This window comes from Triturus cristatus, chromosome 10 (genome assembly GCF_964204655.1).
Source record: "Triturus cristatus chromosome 10, aTriCri1.1, whole genome shotgun sequence".
Classification (NCBI taxonomy): Eukaryota; Metazoa; Chordata; class Amphibia; order Caudata; family Salamandridae; genus Triturus; species Triturus cristatus.
The window spans coordinates 539,182,789-539,203,747 of record NC_140593.1 but is presented as its reverse complement, the minus strand read 5'-3'; the positions used below and the strand labels follow the sequence as shown (position 1 = coordinate 539,203,747).

At 44.7% G+C, this 20,959-nt stretch overlaps 1 protein-coding gene across 1 annotated transcript in view; it reads right to left on the bottom strand.

Moving 5' to 3' along the window:
- Nucleotides 1-20,959, bottom strand: part of RHEB (Ras homolog, mTORC1 binding) — a 194,050-nt gene that overhangs the window by 119,886 nt on the left and 53,205 nt on the right. Inside the window, exon 3 of the mRNA XM_085632019.1 lies at nucleotides 8,077-8,144. Coding sequence (XP_085488145.1) covers nucleotides 8,077-8,144 — 68 coding nt within the window. The remainder of the gene's footprint in view (nucleotides 1-8,076; nucleotides 8,145-20,959) is intronic.

Sequence of the window (20,959 nt, the reverse complement as noted above, 5' to 3'; positions counted from 1 at the left end):
TGTCGTGCAGGTGTTCACGGACAACACCACCGCCATGTGGTATTGCAACAAACAGGGCGGGGTGGGGTCGTGGACCCTTTGTCAGGAGGCTTGGCGCCTCTGGACATGGCTGGAACACCAGGGCATCACCCTGGTGGTTCAACATCTGGCGGGCTCTCTGAACGCCAGAGCAGACAAACTCAGCCGCCGGTGCATGATGGATCACGAATGGCGTCTGAACTCCGAGGTGGCGCAAGGTCTCTTTCAGCAGTGGGGAGAGCATGGTTAGATCTATTCGCCACCGACGAGAACGCGCAATGTCAGCAGTTCTGCCCGTTGGAATTTCAAAGGCGGCACTCGCTCGGCGACGCTTTTCGTCACGAGTGGAGTTGCGGTCTGTTGTACGCCTTTCCGCCTATACCACTTCTGCCCAGAGTGCTGAAGAAGATCAGGCGCGACCGGGCCCAAGTCATCTTGGTGGCTCCGGATTGGGCACGAAGGTAATGGTATTCTGAGCTACTCAGTATGTTGACCGATCCTCCGATACGTCTGCCCCTTCGGGAGGATCTTCTGTCGCAGCAGCAGGGGACGGTCCTCCACCCGAACCTGTCCAGCCTCCACCTCCATGCGTGGAGATTGAGCGGCAGCAGTTGATGCCATTGGACTTGCCTCCTGAAGTCTGCGATATCATTCTGGCAGCCAGGCGTCCCTCCACAAAGACGGTATACGCCTGCCGGTGGAACAAATTTGTGGCATGGTGCACAGCAATGGCTGTGGATCCCCTTTCCGCCCCTCTTTCTGAGGTTCTCCTCTTTCTTCTTTCTTTGGCCCAGCAGGGCTCTGCCTTGGGCACCTTGAAAGGTTATCTTGCTGCCATCTCTGCCTTCTTACGGCTTCCTGATCAGCCCTCTCTTTTCAAGTCCCCTGTAGTGTCACGCTTTCTTAAAGGCATTACTCACACGTTCCCTCCTGTCCCTTTCGTAATGAATTTGAATTTTGTCCTCACATTTCTGATGTGCGCTCCCTTTGAGCCTCTTCACAATTGTCCTCTTCGTCTTCTGACTCTTAAGACTGCTTTCCTGGTAGCCATCACCTCGGCTAGACGGGTGAGTGAGCTCCAGGCTCTATCGTCCAAGCCTCCTTTTCTCTCTGTTCATCCGGACAAGGTTGTCCTTCGGCCTCGTCCTTCCTTTCTACCGAAAGTGGTGAACCCCTTTCATCTTGGGCAATCTGTCACCTTGCCCACCTTCTTTCCGCCTCCGCATCCTTCCAAAGAGGAAGAGCGGCTCCACCGTCTGGACCCAAAACGTGCGCTCTCCTTTTATTTGGACCGCACGAAACAGTTCCGGGTGGACGACCAGCTTTTCGTTGGCTACGTGGGTGCTAAGAAGGGGAAAGCTGTGCACAAATGGACCATCTCCCGGTGGGTCGTTTTGTATATAAAAACCTGTTATTCCTCGGCAAAAAAGGACCCTCCTGTTGGGCTGTGAGCCCATTCTACTCGGGCCACAGCGGCTACTTCTGCTTTGGGACGGGGAGTCCCTTTGCAGGACATCTGTCAGGCGGCGACGTGGGCTTCGCTGCACACGTTTGCCCGGCACTATTGCCTAGACAGCCAAGTCCGGAGGGATGGCTTCTTTGGCCGTTCTGTCCTCCAGGACTTTCTGGTGTGATCTTGGTTCGCAGACCCACCACCGGGGTTGGTATTGCTGGGGTATCTATTCTAAGGTGAGGAATCTAACTAACGTGTTTCTTTCAGATGAACAAGTTACTTACCTTCGGTAACGATGTATCTGTACAAAACATTAGTTAGTTAGATTCCTCACCGACCCACCCATCCTCCCCGTTCTGCGAACTGACATCTAGGGTTAAGGCTATCCTTTTCAGGGCCCTAGACTTTTTGGCACCAGTGTCGGTCTCTTGCATGGCTCTGCGTTCCTGGCGCGGAAAGCTATGTACAAGAACTGACGTCAGCGCGCGAGGGCGGCGTCTAAGTACTCCGACGACGTCATTCCGGCGCACAACGCCAACGACGGACGCGGAGCCGCAGACGACGCCTAGCGACGCGCAAGGGGTATTGCTACAAAACTCTTCCGGATCCAGTCTGACGCCTGGGGATATTCTAAGGTGAGGAATCTAACTAACTAATGTTTCTCACAGATACATCGTTACCGAAGGTAAGTAACTTGTTCTTTAGAACTTCAAAACTTGGCACAGTTCACAGTATGAATTGCTCAAGTAGACCCTCTGCACAACACTAGGTGCTTCAGGCTTCGCACCTTTTTGGTAGTCTGCTTCCTCTGGTTGTTCCTAGGTAGAAAATGCAGGGCTTCTCCTCCTGGACAGTCTCTCCTCATGCAGCACCATGCACTCTTGTTCCTTCTCTCAGACTTCTATGAAAGCCTCAGTTCTTCCAGATTTAAGGTGAGACTTTAGGTGATGGCCCTTTACCTCGGAAAGACTGGTCATGAAAGAGTCACCAGCCCTGGTCACATAGCAATCCTTTCAGTACTCTGAAAAGACCGCCCTTCCTTGGTCAAGAACTTAGAGCTGGAAACAAGTGGGGTGGTTTGGTTCCCACTTGTATACTCCTTTTTCTAGATAGGAGATGTGGATCCGCTTTCTAAGGTGTTCAGAACCGATGTCAGTTGGTGCTCTATCAAATGTAATATTCTGGCTCTTCTCAGACACCGCCTTTGCAAATGGTGAACGCTCTCACAGAAGGTGGTAACAATGCTGACTCCAAGCTTTAAAATAAGGACACAATGAGTTATTACTAAGAGTGAGATCTATGCGTTTTTCAGTCTTTCTGAAGCAGTAATAAGGAACCCAAAATTATAGGCTCCACCTAGAACTTACTCAACCTGAGCAAAAGAAACAGCACACAATTCTCATCCCTACTGTATCAAATCAAAGCGTTCAAGACGACCAACCCAGAGGCCTTTTAGTAACAAGTCCTCAAAGAATTTTAAAGGGTCTCTATCTACCTTCACTTCAGTGTCTGGGTCCACAGCCACAGGAATGCAAGAAATACACGTCCACTGTCTAGGGAAGCTGAATCCACCCTCCACATTGGGCCATACTAATCAAGAGGCCACACAAAATGGATTCCACTGGTGCTAGTATTAAGACTCTCACCACAGACCGAATCCTACTATCTTACATATGCTACACATTCACCATACATAAACTAGCATGGAATGTCAGCACCAGCCCTTTAAAATGTACCTTTACACAAAGGAGGTCAATATATCACACTCCCCAGGCACAAGGTAAAAGATCTGTGCATACTAAAGAGTCACAAAAACTCAGTATGCTGCCACCACCACAGTATGTGATTTACCCAGGGAATGGACAGAAGTCCCAAACCCATTTTTAGGTCTCGCCTAGCTATTGCGTAGCAATCGCTACGCGAGACTCTAGTAAGGGGCTCCCAAAAGTGGATTGCATGGCGAGCACGCGCACAATCACGTGCATCGTGCCGCCATGCAATCTGTTTTGGGGAAGCGCTTCAGCCCACTGGCGCCCTCGGCATCATATACTTCAAAGGGTCCGCTCCCCCGCCTGGAATGCGCTCCCCCGCCAAGCGCGCGCGCCACACTCCACCGGGCATGTCTTGTTTTGTACAGGCCACAATGAACACGAAGTCAGATTCACACGCGCGCAGCATAGTTTGAAAAGTCCACAGATGACAATTCAGAGAAGAAAATTAATTTCGGTTCGGCATTTCCTTCGGCTTGTCCGTTTTGTTAAGAGTATGCTGGAACTCTGAATGGACGCTTCCTTCGTCAGCATCTCTTTTCATGCGTGGCAACACTTTTTCCATGCGTTGTTTGCCCGGTCGGTTTTCATTTCTTCTTGCAAGGTGCGGTTATGGTCATGGACTATTGGAAAATGTCATCTTTATTCTCTGCGTACAATTGTTAAGCAGCTCTTACTATAAAATTGGCATTTTTTTAAGTCGTCTTACATACGCATTTTTCCATCCTTGTTTAATTGAATTGCAAACAGAGGCGCCCAGCTAACGCAAAGTTAACTAGTAGTTCCACAAATTAGTTTGTATACCGTTTGGGGTCCTAAACGCACATGTCCATCACTCTCCCAACAGATGCTGCGTCTCCTGAGAAGCGAAAGTTTTCTTGAACAACTCTACCACCCACTCCCACTTCTTTCGTGGCAACAGATGATCAGCAATGACAGTGGGTCCCAGTTGTTTGCTCAGTGGTGCAACTAACCCCATCTTCAACAGCAAGGAGTGAGCCCTGAAACTTGGAGAACGCTTCAAGAAGCAGCCAGACTGTGGCTTTCGCACCGTCCAATGTAAGTACCTGCCAGAACCCTGTCTGTGCACCAACGGGGCAGTGTGGAAAGGGTAGCAAAGCAAGGAAGAGCGTTAAATAACATCCCTTGTTTGCCTCAAAGGCCACACAAAATTCCTTTGTTGTTTTAAAAGCATTTCATTGTTTTGTACACACAGCACACACCTTTTTTCTGTTGATGCTTCAACTGCACAGCACTGTCACAACATTGTAGTGCAAATATACTTTAGGTACCCAGCACAACATATTGATATAGTTTAGAATTAGTTTGTATTCAACAAGCTGTTTAGCCTTGTTTTAGCCATGTTTGTCTTGGGATAAGTAAGTATTAATATGTATAAAATGCAGCCTGTGACTATGAGAGAGTGTGGCATAACGGCCAGAGCTGCCAACTTTGGAACTGGTAAACCAGGTTCGAGTCTAGGCGTCAGCTCAACGTTCTCGGATTCTGGGCAAATCAAGGTACAGTGCGGATTGTTCGAAAGCAGGGAATGGGAAGTGAAACTGTTTGTCACGAGGCAGCTATGGTCTTCCCTTGTGTGTTTCAGGGTAGACAGCTGGGAGTAACAGTGGGCAAGGCAATTCCCTTCAGCTGGATGCCAGCAGGACATTAACTACTGAGGGCAGAATGTGATGATGTAAAACTATGCTCAGCTCAACCCAAGTAAAATGGATTTAGAAATGATTAGCGAATTAGGTCATGTGAATTCCAGGGTGCACATAATCTTGTGCTAATGGGCTGATGCTGACAACAGCACATCTGTGTTACATGTCATCTGTACTAAAGCCACCTGACTGGTTGTTTTCAAAAGCCTGCTTTATTAACATCACCACCACCATCGATACCACCAATACCAACATCACCAATACCACTGCCATTACCAATACCATCACCAATACCACCACCAATGCCACCACCACCACCACCGATATCACCAACACCACCACCACCAATACCAACACCACCACCACCAATACCAACGCCAATACCACCACCAATACCATTACCAGTACCACCAATACCACTGCCAATACTACCACTAATACCACTACCTCCACCACCCCCAATACCTCCACCACCACCAATACCAAAGCCAATACCACCACTAATACCATAACCACCACCAATACCACAACCACCACCAATACCACAACCACCACCATCACCACCAGTACCATCACCACCAGTACCATCACCACCACCAATACCACCGCCACCACCAATGCCACTAATACCATCACCGCCATTAACACTACCAATCCAGTACCACCGCCACCACCAATACCGCCACCACCAATACCACAACCTCCACCAATACGACCACCACCAATACGACCAATGGCACCACCAATATCACCACTAATACCACCACCACCAATACCACCACCCCAGCACCTCTCTCTCACTAGTAATAGCAGGGGCATTGTATGAGGCCGGAGCTGCAGCCGAGACCATCCCTCCCTCCCTTCATAAAGCACAGCCCACCCTTCACCAGGAGGTGAAGCCAGGGCCCTACTAAAGCAGGAGTGTTTTTTTATTAGGCCAAAGATAGCAATGACATTACGCAATGCCACACTGCACACTCAAATCACGGAGCAGGCAGGAAATACTGCCCCCCCCCCCCGCTCTTCCGCCTGCGACAGTGTAATCACAGAGCAAAAAGTGTTGGAGCGCTTTGCTAATGTTTATAGCTCGGATCATATGTAACTCTCACTTCACACTTTGTGTCTGTATAATTTACAACACTTGCAGTTTTTCTTTACTGCACTATTTATCGATACTTTGAAGACCTCGCTGGCCAGTTTCTTTCTCTGATATTTACAATCTAAGAAGCGGTCGAGAAGACCCTTTATTGCAATGCAATAGGTCTGGCATTTGGGAGAGTTTGAGCTGTTGGTATTGTGGATGGCAATGCCTTTTATTTATGTTTTAAAATCCAAAGCATAAATAAAAGGCATTGTCGTTTGCAGTGCCGGTGGCTCAGACTCGTGTGAATGCGAGACCTATTGAATTGCAAATGCTTGTTATCCCTGTGGAATGTTCTCTGCTTATGCATAATACGATCTTTTTCAAAGGCACACAAACGCTCTTCCATGGATTTAATTGCAGCACTTATTGTTGCCTAATAAGTCCCATTCCTTAACTCTATAGTACGTTTTTTAAATTTTTTATTCACCGCTTAGATTAAAGAATAAGAACTGGCTAAGATGTGACAGAAATGCAAAATTAGATAACTGCATAATGCAAAACTGATTTTTTTGTTTATGTGGGACTATATTCATGCGTGAAACAGAGTATGGTAAGCACGACATTGCCTGTAAAGAAAAGCAAACTTGAACATATGAGAGCCGTAACAAATCGAGACATTAGTTATAGCACATCAAGACACTTGAGTGAATCACACAACAGTGATTGGAAGTCAGAAAAATATTTTGGTATGGACTGTATCCACAAGGGGGGAGGTGTTAAAAGACTGGCCCTCCGTAGAATGGAGTCCAGATATAGAATAGAAGCAATAGGAGCAGGATGTCAGGGGAATTAATGTAGAAGAAGAATTAAATGTTCACCTGTAAATACCATTAATAATGACCAACAAGCTTTTCAGATACCATTTTGTAATCGCTAGCTACTCTTAGGAAGTGTTTTTAAATTAACTTTGGGTAAATGTGTCTCTAATTAGCACATCATTTATAAAAAGATTGAATGGATATTACAATCTTCATCATTTGACTTCCTTTTAAGGTATATAAGGTGTGGCTGTGTTAAACTGTGAAACTATTTCTGAATCAACCTTAAAAGACTTATTTCTGTGCTGAAAGTACATCAATCGAGTGGAACCCTCTGAATACTGTGGCCACTACAGCCTTAAGTTGACGGCCTTACTGGATGATAGGTGATCGTATTTTATTACTAACAGGCAACTATAGCCGTAATTAACTATGTAGTAACTTGGACCTTTTCAAATTGCACACACATAACATGGTCAGAGTTGCACTATACTTTGATTTATTGTAAACCAAATCTTCCCTAGCAAATTTGAATTTTAAAGGCAGTGATGTTTAAAGAGGAATATAACAAACACTAAAAGAAAATGTATTTTTAAGATCATAATACGAGGCAACAAATCATGGACAATTGAGACTGCGTATTATGTATGGAGGTCTGATTTCTAGCTCTATGCTGGTATTGCAACAAAGTTGTAAAGTCAGAGGTGGATAATATTATTTAAACAAATTCATGTAAACCCATCCTCAGTTTTAAATGTCATCAAAATGATGCCAAACTGCCTTTGTTAAAGAATAATATGGTGGAGTAATGTCTGTTTTCTATCTGTATGCTAAGAATTGTAACAAAGTGGTAGCTTCAGAGGTAGTTATTAGTAAGAAACTAGTATACAATCATCTCGTTCTAATTATGTAATCAGAATTATCATGTTTAAATTGTTTTTGTTAAAAACAAAACACATTATGAAATAAGCAACCTAGAGCATTAAACACATTTAGTTTTTTTAAGGTGTGTTTGAGTCAACTGTCTCTCTTCACTGTTTAAATATTAATTTCTTATGCCTTAACCAATAAACTAGATAAGCAGTTTCAGCTCCAGAGTCATTTGCCTTTCGTCCAATCTCAAACGAGATTGAGGGAGCTCCATCGGAAAATAATATACAACTTGCTTGCAGCTATAATACATATATACATATTATATATATATATGCACATACATATACACACACTATATAATATGCACAACTCTTCACAAGTTAACAAAACATCTTACTTGTCCAGCAGTGTCTACCAGTTGAAGATGGTAATCTTGACCATTAACTGAGATCAATTTAGTAAATGCTGAAAAATGAGAAAAGAGTTAATAAAAATATTTACCTAAATAACCAAAAATACAGCCAACAGTTTCATTCAAAAATGGAGACAATACAATGAGGAAAAAAACCAAAGTACTTACAAATAAAAAGGTATAAAAGTATTATTGCTGAAGATTGCAACACAATGCATGACGCATCAAACTCCAGATAAATGGGAACAGGTATGTCAATGCACACTGGGAGGAGCTGTGTGAACACTTCCTTCCTACAAGGTTAGACCTTTTTGTCCTAGGGCCCCCAGCATCAGACATATAAGAAATTAGTTACTTACCTGTAACTGCAGTTCTCCAATGTTAGCAGATTAAATTGAGGCCCTCCCTCCACCTATTTCAGGCATTTTCTTCTAAGTTTGTCCACTTGTTTGTGGCTCGAAGTAGGTGCTATGCCGTTAGAATAAAGAGGTCTTCCAACTCTGTGAAGAGCCCTCCATGGAGAGGGGCGGGGGTAGTGCTTTTCTGATACCAAAAGGTGCGCTGGCCAAAAAAAGCATAAAATTCAGGAAACCAAGCTTTGTTTTAGTGAAAAAAACAAAGCAGCAGTCAATCACTCTGAAATGGGCGATTACTATCATATTTTGTCATTCACATCCTGGCTGAGCGTAGGTGTCAATGTGGGAGGGCCTCAAACTGGTCGTGTAAAGATTCACACTGTGCATACTTTTACAACTGGCTGACTAGAAGAGTATGTTAACAATCATATATTCGATTGCATTTTTTAAAGGGATAATTGAACAAAACTGCAATGTTTAAACATTGCCAATTTTATAAAAATAAAATTTAAAAAATAGGTTTTCATTCTGGGGAGCCGGGTTAAATAATCATGGGGGGGGGGGGGCTATAGCATCAAAAGGTTTGAAGACTACTGCCTTAGAGTAAAGCCACTTCAAATCGCAGGACCATAACTGCTGGGGCTCTTTAGATAGTGCTGATGACTGTAGCGATGTAGCTAGCATGACGAGCACTCTTTAGGGGCTGAGAAGCAAGGGTGTAAAATGAGAGTAGGGTAAGGGGCAAGCAGGACGTTGCCTCAATCTAGATGTTAGTCCAACTATACTTGTATGATTGATCTCAAGTCAAGCTCCCTTGGAACGATCAAGATGGAGCTCCAATTCCATCATCGAAATCATGGATTCTGAAACGCTGTACAAGGGACGAGATGCTGCACGTGGGGCAGAGCCAGTAGAGAGGCAGTGCTGAACAGCTTGGCCACAAACACAGGGTCCACCGCAGTCGGACTGCAACCGCCAGCTGCAGCCATAAGTCTAATCCCAGCTGGAACCAATCACAGGCACTGGAGGTTGAGGGGGACACTTGGCATGAACAGCAGTTTTGATTGTCAGGAGCTTCAAAGCTAGAACACGAACAATGATCTAAAAAAAAGGCAGAATATGAAACCAGTGCTCAACCATCAAGTACAGAGCACCTCCTGTCCGAGTGGTTTGAACCACCCTGCTGCTTGGACCTCCTAGCGGAAATCACAGGGTTGTGTGAGGGCACCCTCTCACCCCAACCCCCATCCAGTAGCGCTTGTGCCCTGGCTAGCACAGCGGCACATGTACCGCAGCCTGGACCCTTTCACCTACTACTGCTACTGGTGTTGTGTGCTCCAATTAGTTGAGCAATTAACAGGAGGATGACATCTGGCCTGTGGTGGTGACTGAGGTGGAAGGAGGTTGTGAGTGCAGTGGCATCTGCTTGAGCTGGGCAGAAGGTGATACCGGTGCTGCTTGAAGGTGAAGGAGGCTCCCACTGATAAAGCATCCAGTAGTTACCCTCATTTACTTTAGTGCTGCAGACTTCCCGGCTAGTGTGGTGACTCATTTAGGATCAGTAAATAAATCAACTAGAGATGATATCTATATCTACTACTACATACAGCAAATCAGCATTATGTCGGTTTCCTCGTGGATGTGTTATATATTTTATAACAACTGTAAGGTATGGCAGAGCAGCAAGAGCTGGAGCTAAAGGGCATTGTACCACAAGTATTTGAAGATCCATTAGTAAGGCGCACAACAATTTGCAAAAAAATTGATTAAAGTGAGCAGCCTCTCATTGGGCGCTTCTGATATGCAATCGATTAAGGAGGAAGCCTAAGTTCCAAGGTGTACTGGAGTGCATATCATATTATGATTATTTGCCATACACTTCGAAGACCAGATGAAGTGGAAAGCGCAGATTGTTAAGGCCCTCACTAGTCTATTACAAACTACAAGAGTCAAACTTCGATTTAAACAAAACAAGAACTGAGTAACCAATCATTCAGCACAATTGTGCAAATTTACCAATGGAAAGTGGTAGCCGCTGCCCTATATGGAGCAGAATTATGGGGGTATGGTAACACACAGAATCTCCAAGTGCAAGAAAACATCGAAAGGAGATGCATAATTGTTGTTTATGATGGGTTTTAGCAAAAATGCAAAAACTGTGCTCTTGTTAATTGTAAAAGAGTAGTGCATTTTATTTTTGCGGGAAACTATTTATGAATTGCTAGCTTTGATGTAGAAGAAAGGATTATATTTTTATCATCAGAATCATAGACTCCTATGCATATTGTATACATTTTAGAGAAGAATTCAAGTATTTAGAAGCTGTATATCCCATTGCAGATGTTATGATTATCAATCACTTGTTTATTATGATAAAAGGGTTGTTATGGTGTATTTTTCTTATTATTATACAATTGACTAAATGGTGAGTTTTTATTTATACATACATTTTATATTGTACTACGGATAAATTGGTATTTGAATGTCTAGAGTCTAGACAATGAAGAACAAAAATAATAAATACCCAGTGGCCTGTGCCATCTTTGCAATGCAACTTTTGAAACAGAAACTGAATTCAACATGGAATTCTATAGATACGCTACCAGGTAACAATCCGGGAAGGAAGCTGTTAAAGGTTCATTGCTTAGAGACATTCAGGAATTTGTTCTTCAGTACTTTTACTGAGCACAAGCTCGCTATTGAGGAGGTCCAAATTCAGACAGATCTAGAACATCCAGGCTTGGACAGTGAGGAGGGTGGGGGCAGCTGGGAAATCGGGGTTTGAGGCATTAATCCTTCAGCGGCAATCACCACAAGTCGATGTAATTTTTTTATACAGTTTCTATCATATGTATTGTGGTGGAACTTTATGTTCTTCTCTGCCAGAGCACTGCAAGGGGTTGAATATTTTAGAGTGGATATCACTGGGAAAATGGAGCCTTGGACTATAATGGAATCTAAAAGGATCAATTCGGACCTTGAAGGGATCTGAATGTGCTGGAATCAGTGGTCTAGAAAAGAAATGATGTAGTCTTTTAAGCCCATGTTAAAGCAAAGGGTTTTAAGGAGGCTTGAGGCGGACAGGGTAGAAAGCTGCTGCGCTATGGTGCAAAAGAGGAGATGGGGATGACTGCTGTCTGCATTCGAAAATGTGTTGTCTACCACCTTAATCATCATGGTCTCTACTGTGGCTTGACAAGTGACTGGCAGCCTTAAAGGATGGTCATGTCCATCTCACAAAACTGGTTGGAGACAGCATTTTAATTAATAACATCTAGGAGTTGTAGGAGGGTGACAGGACTATCTTAAAAAATGATCTGGGATGAACTTGGGTTCCTTCTACATAAACAGGATATTTCTTGTCCTGGATAAGTTTTAGAGGATGCCTTGGATTAGAAGGAGTAGACTTGATTGAGCACTGACGGTGATGAGCTTTCACTATGGATGCAGAAAGAGGTATTCATGAGATGTAGACTTCAGTGAGTTAAAGAGATTTACAAGGACCAGGAGCTATCACTTCGGTGTGATGTGTGGATAGTACTAGGGAGGACATAGTTCACTTCTTCAGTGTTGTCAGTTTTCCAAATTTATCAATCTTCTCCTTGAATATGATATTCAAGACAGTTACTTTTTCAGTGGAGTCTTTGGGAGGCTGGCCTAAAGGGGTGTTGATCCAGCGCTTGATACCCTTGAATAAAGGTTTTTTGCGAGGTTATGCTGATAGTGCCACTTTAAAACAATGTCTTGGCTTCTACAATTAGCTTTATACAGGCTAAGCAGAAGATTTAAACAGTCTGAGTGTTGTGTTTAATGCTATGAACTGCCTTCAGTAGGAGATGAGATACGGAGTGTACCAGGAAGTGGAGGGCTTGGACTCCGGTTAGCAGGTGAGCAGTGGGACACAACAGTATCCACTGTAGCACATCAAGCACCGTTAACAGCAATTGCCAGGCAGCTGAAGCCTACCCCAGTAACTGAACAGATTTCAAGGTAATTAAGGTTCTCCTTGAGGGCATCAACTGGAAATTTCTTGAAAGAGAGGTACTGTCATTGAAGGAGCTTGTTGAAAATGTGGATCAGCTCAGCTCTCGGGATAGAAAGTGGAATAGATACAAAGAGGGGAACTGTCAATATTTTTATAATCACAGATTTCAAGTGATGCTGCCAAGCAGTGGCCACATTGTTGGAGGCCAGAGGAGATCACCACAAACAGGAGACACTCATGTTGGAAATGAATGAGGACTGAGGCTGGAGTTTACCACCTGACTCTCCCTCGTGCTCACCTAGCTAGCATTGTTACTTAGTAAAAGATCTCTCACAGGCAAATTATGAAGAGAAAGAAGAGCGCAGCTTTCCAATTTTAGAACGTGTGAGTCAGGCTGAGCAACAGTTAACCGAATGAAGTACCACTGTTTCATAGTTCTCCGTGACAGCTGGGCCCGGAGCACTTACAGAGCATAAAGCAGATTACTAGCACAAGCAGCAGGTGTCTGCTTCAATGTGCTCACTATTTCTTCAGGGGAGACAGCCAAGTTATCTACCAACGATCCTGCCATTTCACTATGCAGGCTCAATACCTTATGGCACTTTTTAATTATACCTAGGGTACTACCTTAATAAAAAGATGCTTTTGTGGTCTACACAAAGGTACTTTTAGCTGGAAAAACTGGACCCAAGTTATCCAGATAAAAGAATAATATCCAAGAACTCCCTCAGGAGAGCCCGCTCTTGTAGCATCATCTTATCAGGGCTGGACAATGTGGCCTATGATAAAGTATGCTACATAACGCGAGTGAGCCCACCTCGTCCAATTCTTAGAATTGCCAGGTTTAGTCGAAGACACACTAGCAGTATTAAAAAGGATCACTAGAGAAGCAGCTGGTACCACCCCCAGATGCTCTTAGAATAAGGGCACCATGCCAATAGTTGCGTTTTGCAAAAGTATACAGTGCACAAACGATAATGTGTGGAAATGTATTCACCCAATAAATTGATTTGATCGTTCAGTACAGTTCATTTACAGACACTTACATTTTCTTGTGTGCTAGAAAACAAATATCTGCACAGCATTCCTCAACCAGGCCCCAACTAGACATTATGATTGCCACATATAATTCTTTCTCTCTGAAGTCAGAGAAAGAAAAATAAACACCAAGCTCCCTGGAAGACAGCCCTAACATTTGACCTCTGTCTCTCAATGCACAGAAAATGTGACAAGATAAGAAATTAGTTTCTTACCTGTAACTGTAGTTCTCCAGTATTGGAAGCTTTCATAGATTCACATGCTTCAATCCTTCCCAGTTGTGATGGGAGTCCCTGGAATCTTTAACATAGTAGAACCATGATAGGTATAGACTAGAAAAGGCCCAGGCCTCTTAGTTTAGTGACCTATCACATTCATTATTAAAAATAGAAACCAAAGTTATGGCTTAACCAATAAGCATCAATCACCCTCTAGAACACTCCTGAGAGAAGCCCCGTACCTCAGATATTGGAGTACTAGTGCTAATATAACTATACTGAGATAGGAAAAAGGTGAGCATCCCCAGGGGAGGAGGGTGGGTCGCATGTGAATCTATGAAACCTTACAATACTGAAGAACTGCAGGTACAGGTAAGTACTCATTTCTTACTCTAGTATTGGAACTTTAATAGATTTACATGCTTGAATCAGAATAGCTAGCAGTTTAGTAGCACATTTACATTAGCACAGAATTCTCAACGAATATCAGCAACTTATGCGCAAATAAAAGAGATTAATGAATTATAACACCAAGGAACAGATAAGAAAAATAATATTAATGATAAGAACAGTAATAATACTTAGGCAATATATCCATCTGTGCATTAAAATAGGAAACCATAGTTAACCATGGAACTGTGCATGGAGCAAGAGTGGTAGGAGGGTAGACAGGGATGGCTCACCTTAATTAAAAAGATGACAGAGAAAAGCCTGGCCCACCGCTGTATTGTTGAGAACTGCTGAAAACAAGCAGTATGGCGAGTAAATAGGTGTCTGTTCTTCCATGATGCTGCATATCAAATTTCTGGAAGCGACACTCCCACAAATAATGCTGTAGAAGTAGATATAGCTCTCGTGGAATGAGCTCGGACTCGTGAAGGCACAGGTCTGCCTACCTTGTGATGGCAAAAATTAATGGCATTTGAAATCCATTTAAAAATACTTTGCTTGGAAAGCAGGAAACCTTTCCATGGAGTGCTGTAAGCGACAAAATAGGTCTTGCAAAAAGTTGGTTTTTCCAGGTAAAACGCTAGGCAATGCTTGACATCCAGCGAGTGAAGAGCCCTCTCTGCTGTTATTGTAGGATTTGGGAAGAAAGTTTTAAGAGCTACAGGGTCATGAAGATGAAAGTCAGAAGGGACAGTGGGCATGGATTTTGGATTTGTGGGGAGAAGTACCCCATCAGTCCTGAATTGCAGAAATGGTTCCTGTACACCAATTTAGCTGACTCTTCTAGCTGAAATTAAAGCGAGGAGTAGAGCCAGCTTTTATCACAGGAACTTGATGTCTGCTTTGTATATGGGTTCAAAGGGGAGTCTCATTAATTGCGAGAGAACAGTGTTCTTCTGCATCGATGGAGGTAGAGGCTTTATATGAGAAAAATAACGGAACAATCCCTTGAGGAACTCTTTGATCATTCTAGAAGACCATAACCGTGGAGAAGAAAGATCGTCAAAAAGAGGAAATGGCTGCCAAAACAAGCCTTTATCGAACTATGTGCTAAACCTGACTGTGCTAAATGTAAAAGATATGTTAGAACTTGTTCCAGGGAGCGGATGTATATCAGCTTGATGGCACCAGATGCAAAACCTTTTCCACTTGAGGCTGTAAGTTTTGTTTGTACGGTCAGCCCGGTCCCTGGCTAGAATCTCACTGCACTCCCTAGGTATGTTCAAATGTCAGAACTCATGTAACTCAGGAGCCATGCCAACAAGTGCAGGTGCCTGGAATCCAGGTGCAGAATTTGCCCTTGGTTCATTGTCAGACTACCAAGAAGAACTGAAAGCCGAATGTGTCGAACTGGGATAGGAGAAGTAACTGTGTACCAGTGTTGACGTGGCCAGGCTGGAGCAATGATAATCAGTTTGCAGGGCTCTGACCTCATCTTCCTGAGGACTCTTGGGAAGGGAGGCATTGGAGGAAAAGCGTAGACAAAGATGCCGTACCATTCAATTGAAAAGGCACTGCCCCAACACCCTGGTTGGGGAAGCCAACTTGCATAAAACCGGCATTTACGGTTCTGGAGAGTTGTGAAAAGATCCAAGTCTGATCTGCCTCAGCAAAGGAAGATTCTGTCTAGGGTCTGCTGGTGCAATTCCCACTCGTGGCAGGATGTTGCGAGCCTGCTGAGCGTGTCCGTTATTGTTTTTGGTTTTACCGGAACATGCTCCGCTCCGAGACATCGTAAGTGTGTTACAGACCATTACCATATCTTCTGCACTTCTATGGAAAGCGGGCGAGATCTTGTTCCACCATGCTTGTTGATGTAGTGCATCGTTGTTGTATGGCCCGTACGGATGAGCACTGTTGCATGTTGTATTCTTGGATGAAAAGCCTTCAGAGCCAGGTGTACTGCCTTCAATTCCAGTAAACTTATGTAGGATTGACTGAGCTTGGTGCCACCTGCCACTTACTTGGAGCTCCTGGAGGTCAGCTCCCCATCCTTCCGGTTGCGCATCCGCATCCGTAGTGATTACTAAAGGGGCTATCTGTTGGAGGGATAGCCCGATTGACAGATGCTTTTTGTCTGTTCACCACTCGAAGGCTTTTAGTATGCATCGAGTAACTTTGATGTCGTCGTCGTTTGAGGAGACAGAATGGGATGAGCGGTAAGCATGATGACATCATCCTCAAGAGAGTGACTCGTAAAGTTGGCCCGAAAGAGACCCCCCCCCCCCCTTTTGATGGAACTTGTTAGCATTACAAGTCGTTGTTGTCGTTCTTCAGTGGGCTACGCCTTTGAGCATACTAACTTGTCTCCTAGAAAGACAATCGTTTGCGATGGGTTATGTTTGGATTTTTGTAGCTTGAGAGTAAAACCTAGTCATCGAAAAAGAGCTGTGCCGGCATTCGTGGGCGCTAGCACTGCTGCCTTGGAAGACCAGCCAGTTGTCCAGATATGGAAAGACTTGATGTTGCCATTGTCTGAGAAATGCTGCCACCGGCGCAAGGCACTTTGTAAAAATTCTGGGTGCAGACTTGAGACCTAAAGGGATCACCCTGAACTGCTAGTGGCGTCCGGCAACCATAAACCTTAGATAATTCCTGGGCATTGGGTAAATAAGCATCTTGGAGGTTTAGGGTGGCCATAAAGTCACACTGGTTGAGGAGCTTTAGAACTTTCTAAAATGAGACCATCCGAAACAATCACTTTTTTTAAGTACATGTTGGAGGTTCCGGAGGTCTAAAATTGGTCGCCACTGCCTTAACTTCTTTCTGATCAAGAAGAAACAGGACTGGAAACCTTTGCCCCTCTGGGAGACAGGTTCTTTATTGATTGCTCCTTTGCGAAGCAGGACTTTGACCTCTTGTTGAAGTGCCTGGAGATGCCTCTGGAGGGAAGGTTGGGGTGAGATGTGCAGGGGGTTTTGGAAGAAACGCCAGAGTGTGCCCAAATTGTACCAGGCGTAAAACCCACAGGTATGTGGTAACGGTTTGCCATTGGTGGAGGTAGTTGGAAATGTTGCCTCCAAGGTGGGAGTGGGAGGGGGAGGAGGAGGTACCGGAGCCTGTAAAATATCATTGGTGACGGTTGGTATTCTTGCCAGCATGTGGCGTTTTTCCCCTGTTCGATCCCACATAAGATGATTGAGGTGGTTGTCTTTGCAGGAACTGAGGACTGTAAGACTGTAATTGAGGAATAGGAAGGGTAACGGTACTGATATCCTCCTCTATAGGAAGGTCGTCCTCTTCCACGAAAAGGAGTTTTACGGAATTGCGACATCCCCAAAGACTTGGCAGTATCGGTGTCCACCTGGAGGGTTTCGAGGGCCTCCTCTACGTGATTTCCAAAGGGTGCCCCTCGGTCATAAGGGAGGTACACATCTTATATTGAACTTCCAGATGGAATGAGGTGGCTTTAAACCACCCTTGTTGCCTGACAACTGCGGCACCTGCCAACTGCCAACATCCATTGCCGAATCTATAATCTTTCTCCTTCATGTAGGATCTTTTTAGCCTCCTCTTTGGCATCCTCAGGAAGCTGGTTGATGTCGGGGGCAATATCAGACCACATCTGGCAGTCATACCGCCTTCAGATCGCCAGATAATTAGCTGCTTTCATTGTTCGCGCTGATATGGCTGAAAACCGCTTGCCAATGGAATCTAGACGCCTGCCATCCTTATCCGGAGGTGCAGAAAGATGTACCGAAGGACTTTAAATTTTTTTTATTAATAAACAATTGAACATGCTAGAAGAGCCATTTTACGCTTGTGAAACAGTACACGATACGGCATACATGTGAAAAATAATATTTTTGTACATTAACGGGAACCGAAAAGAAGAAGAAAAATAAAACCAAAGACAGAAAAGAACAGGCTCCAGTAGTGATGAAGACGACGTAGAATCGTGGAAGTACGATCATGTCCCTGGGTGCTGTCCCCGCAATCATCCATTTCACCAACTCAGTAGTGGTGCTTGCAAGTATTACACTATACATGAGGCAGAACATCCTGATCCAACAACGCGGGCTGTGGGGTCGATGGAGTCATAAGAATACCCCTGTAGTCTGCCCAGCGTTGCCATAAACGTGTATGTTTTTGGGGACACCCCTGGGCCCAAAATACTGGTTCTTCCAATCCCATGCAAAAATCTAGACCAAGCGTGCAAACCCACAGCAGGGGAGGGGACTGTGCTTTCCAGGCACGGGCTAAATCACGCTTGGCCAAGACCAAACCCCAAAACAGTAGGTGGCGTGTGCATCTGTTGCCCCTGATGTCCTCCGTGATGTGTAGTAATGCGAGCCGTGGTGTGCAGTGTATTGTCCACCCCAGCACCTCTGCCAAACATCTATGAACACCCCTCCAAAACCTGTTCAAGACTGGACATGTCCATACCGTGTGGATGAAAGCGCAAACATGCCGGGGAGGCATTGAGACACGCCATATAAAGCTGCTCCCGGGTGTAGTATGCTCTGTACAAATATTTCAACTTTTTAAGGCGCTGGCGCGAGTAGATGGCTGCATGCCGAAGGACTTTGAGTGGCGTTGAGCAGCTTGCATGACCACCGAATCCGGCTTAGGGTGCCTCGTGAGACACACTGGCGCATCATCTGTAGGTCTGAATTTCTTGTCAAGGTGTGGAAGTACCGCCGGTATAGAAGCCGCGGTTTTCATGATCTTAATGCCTTCTTCTCAGATGCAGTCTATTATGGGTATAGCCCCGACAGATTTACGGAATGGTTACTTAAAATCATATAGAAAACAGTCAGACTGTTTTCAAGGCATTGTTAAAGCTAATCTCTTGGCTGCATGTTCTAACAGGTTATGGAATCCTCCTATATCCTCTGGAGAAGAATCTACCAGAGGAGGTGTTAGTGATGTAGGAACAAACATCATATAATTGTCCCATTCTGTGGCAGTGTCATGAAGCTCCCCTTCCTACCTCTCTTCGTCTTAAGAGATCGCATCTTGGAGTGGAATTGACTGCGGAGTATTTGCAAATGAAAGTACTGATGGAGTAGTTGGTTGTACTCAGGGGCGGCTCCTACATTAGGGTGGAGGAGTTCCGCCTTACTGCTTTCTCGCAGTGCGAAAAGCCGAAAATAAAATGCTATTTTAAATACCCTTTTATTTTCTGCTTCTCGTGCTGCGAGAAAGCAGATGGCAGGGGCATGCCTGATTGGGGGCGGGTGGGAGGATATGCCTGGTTGGGGGCGGCGGGTCCGGGAGGAGTGGCTTGCACCACTTGAAGCACCTTGACTGTTTGGTTGGCCCTGTGGCCGACCAAAGCGGTCATGCACACTCCACATTTTCTCTATGTAGGCTGCATGCAGCCTACATAGAGAAAATGGCCTCCCTACAGGTGCCCGGCTGGGCGCTGTGCGGGACTCCGCACCAATCACAACACATTGCAGCGTTGTGACTAGCTTACAGAAGGGGAGGGAGCATGCCCGTTCCTGTTCTGGAGCAGGAAAACGCAGACCCGGCCCAGGAGCAGAGGCGGCGCGGGACCGGTCAGGTTAGTTTTATTTTTGACAGTGATTTTTGCAGCGACCTAGTTTTCGTCGACAGGTGGGCTTTCGCCAACGGGTGTGTCGTCGTCGATAGATATGGAACCAATGTAGCCGTCTTTGCCTCCGGTAATACTGTCATCTTCTACGATAGTTTCTCAGTTGACGATGATGTGTTTTGCAAGTGTGGCTCCCATGTCGACGGCAGCTTCACCGACAAATGCTTCGTAGAATACATGGATCTAGACAACGAAGAGTGCTTAGTCAGTGAAGGCTCCACTGGCTTCGATGACGACAGCGGAATGGTCAACAAAATCGGGGCTTTACTTGACGACTATAGAGAGGTCATCGATAGTGAGAGAGCAGTAGAGAATGTAGTCGAAGTCTTTGAAGTGCAGGCTTTTGTCGTCTATGGTGCGGACAAACCTTTTTCATCGGCTGAGAGCTCGTTGACTTTCTGTCTGAAGAAGGTTTTTGTGAATGCAAATTTAAGCTCTGGAGTTGCAGGCTCAGACAGCTGTTCTTTTTAAAAAAGAACCTTTTTTGTGCTCTGAAGATGTGCCATGGGAGGACTTTTTGGCGCATTTACTGTGAAGCTCTTTAGCCGAGTATGACTGATCCCTCTCCCTTTTGAGGGAGATTGTTGAAAAGGTAGACTGCTCACTTTCAGAGTCCGACACAGGATCAAACCTTGTTTTCATTTTTGGAGACAGATGAGTAGACTCCCTTCACGGTCCCGGAAAGGCTTATTAGAAAAAGTGCAACAAAGTTTGTTGTTTGATGCTTTGTGGGATGGGTACAAGCAGGAAATGAGCTGTTTGTGAGGATCTTCTATATACAACCTATTCTTCATTCAAGTGGCACACTCTCTGAAGAGAGGCTTGTCTTACATAGCTTAGCCAAACTTGGTGGCAAATTATATACGAGTAAAAAATTGCATTTTTTTTTGTCCAAGGGACGAAGCCGCACTCTCGGGGCCAAAAAGCAAAGCGTAGTACCTGGAAAACTTGGCCCGTTGCCTTACATGTTTCAGACCATTTCAGTCCTTGATCACAGGCAGCCATCACGGAATGCACAGACAAACAGCTTGACTTAACACAGTCCTTTTATTCATCAGATTTCTCAAAGCATTATGGTCAACGTAGTGTTAGCAATTGTAGTTTTACCCCAGTGGGTGGCGTGCATCCCGGAAAATATTACATATCCATCGCCCTCTTGTGGGCAAACCGCTTGACCCAAACATCCTGTAATAGCCAGACCTCCTATGTTCAGTTATGAGAAATGTAAGGTTCTAAAAAATAAAAATAATTTTTTTTTAAA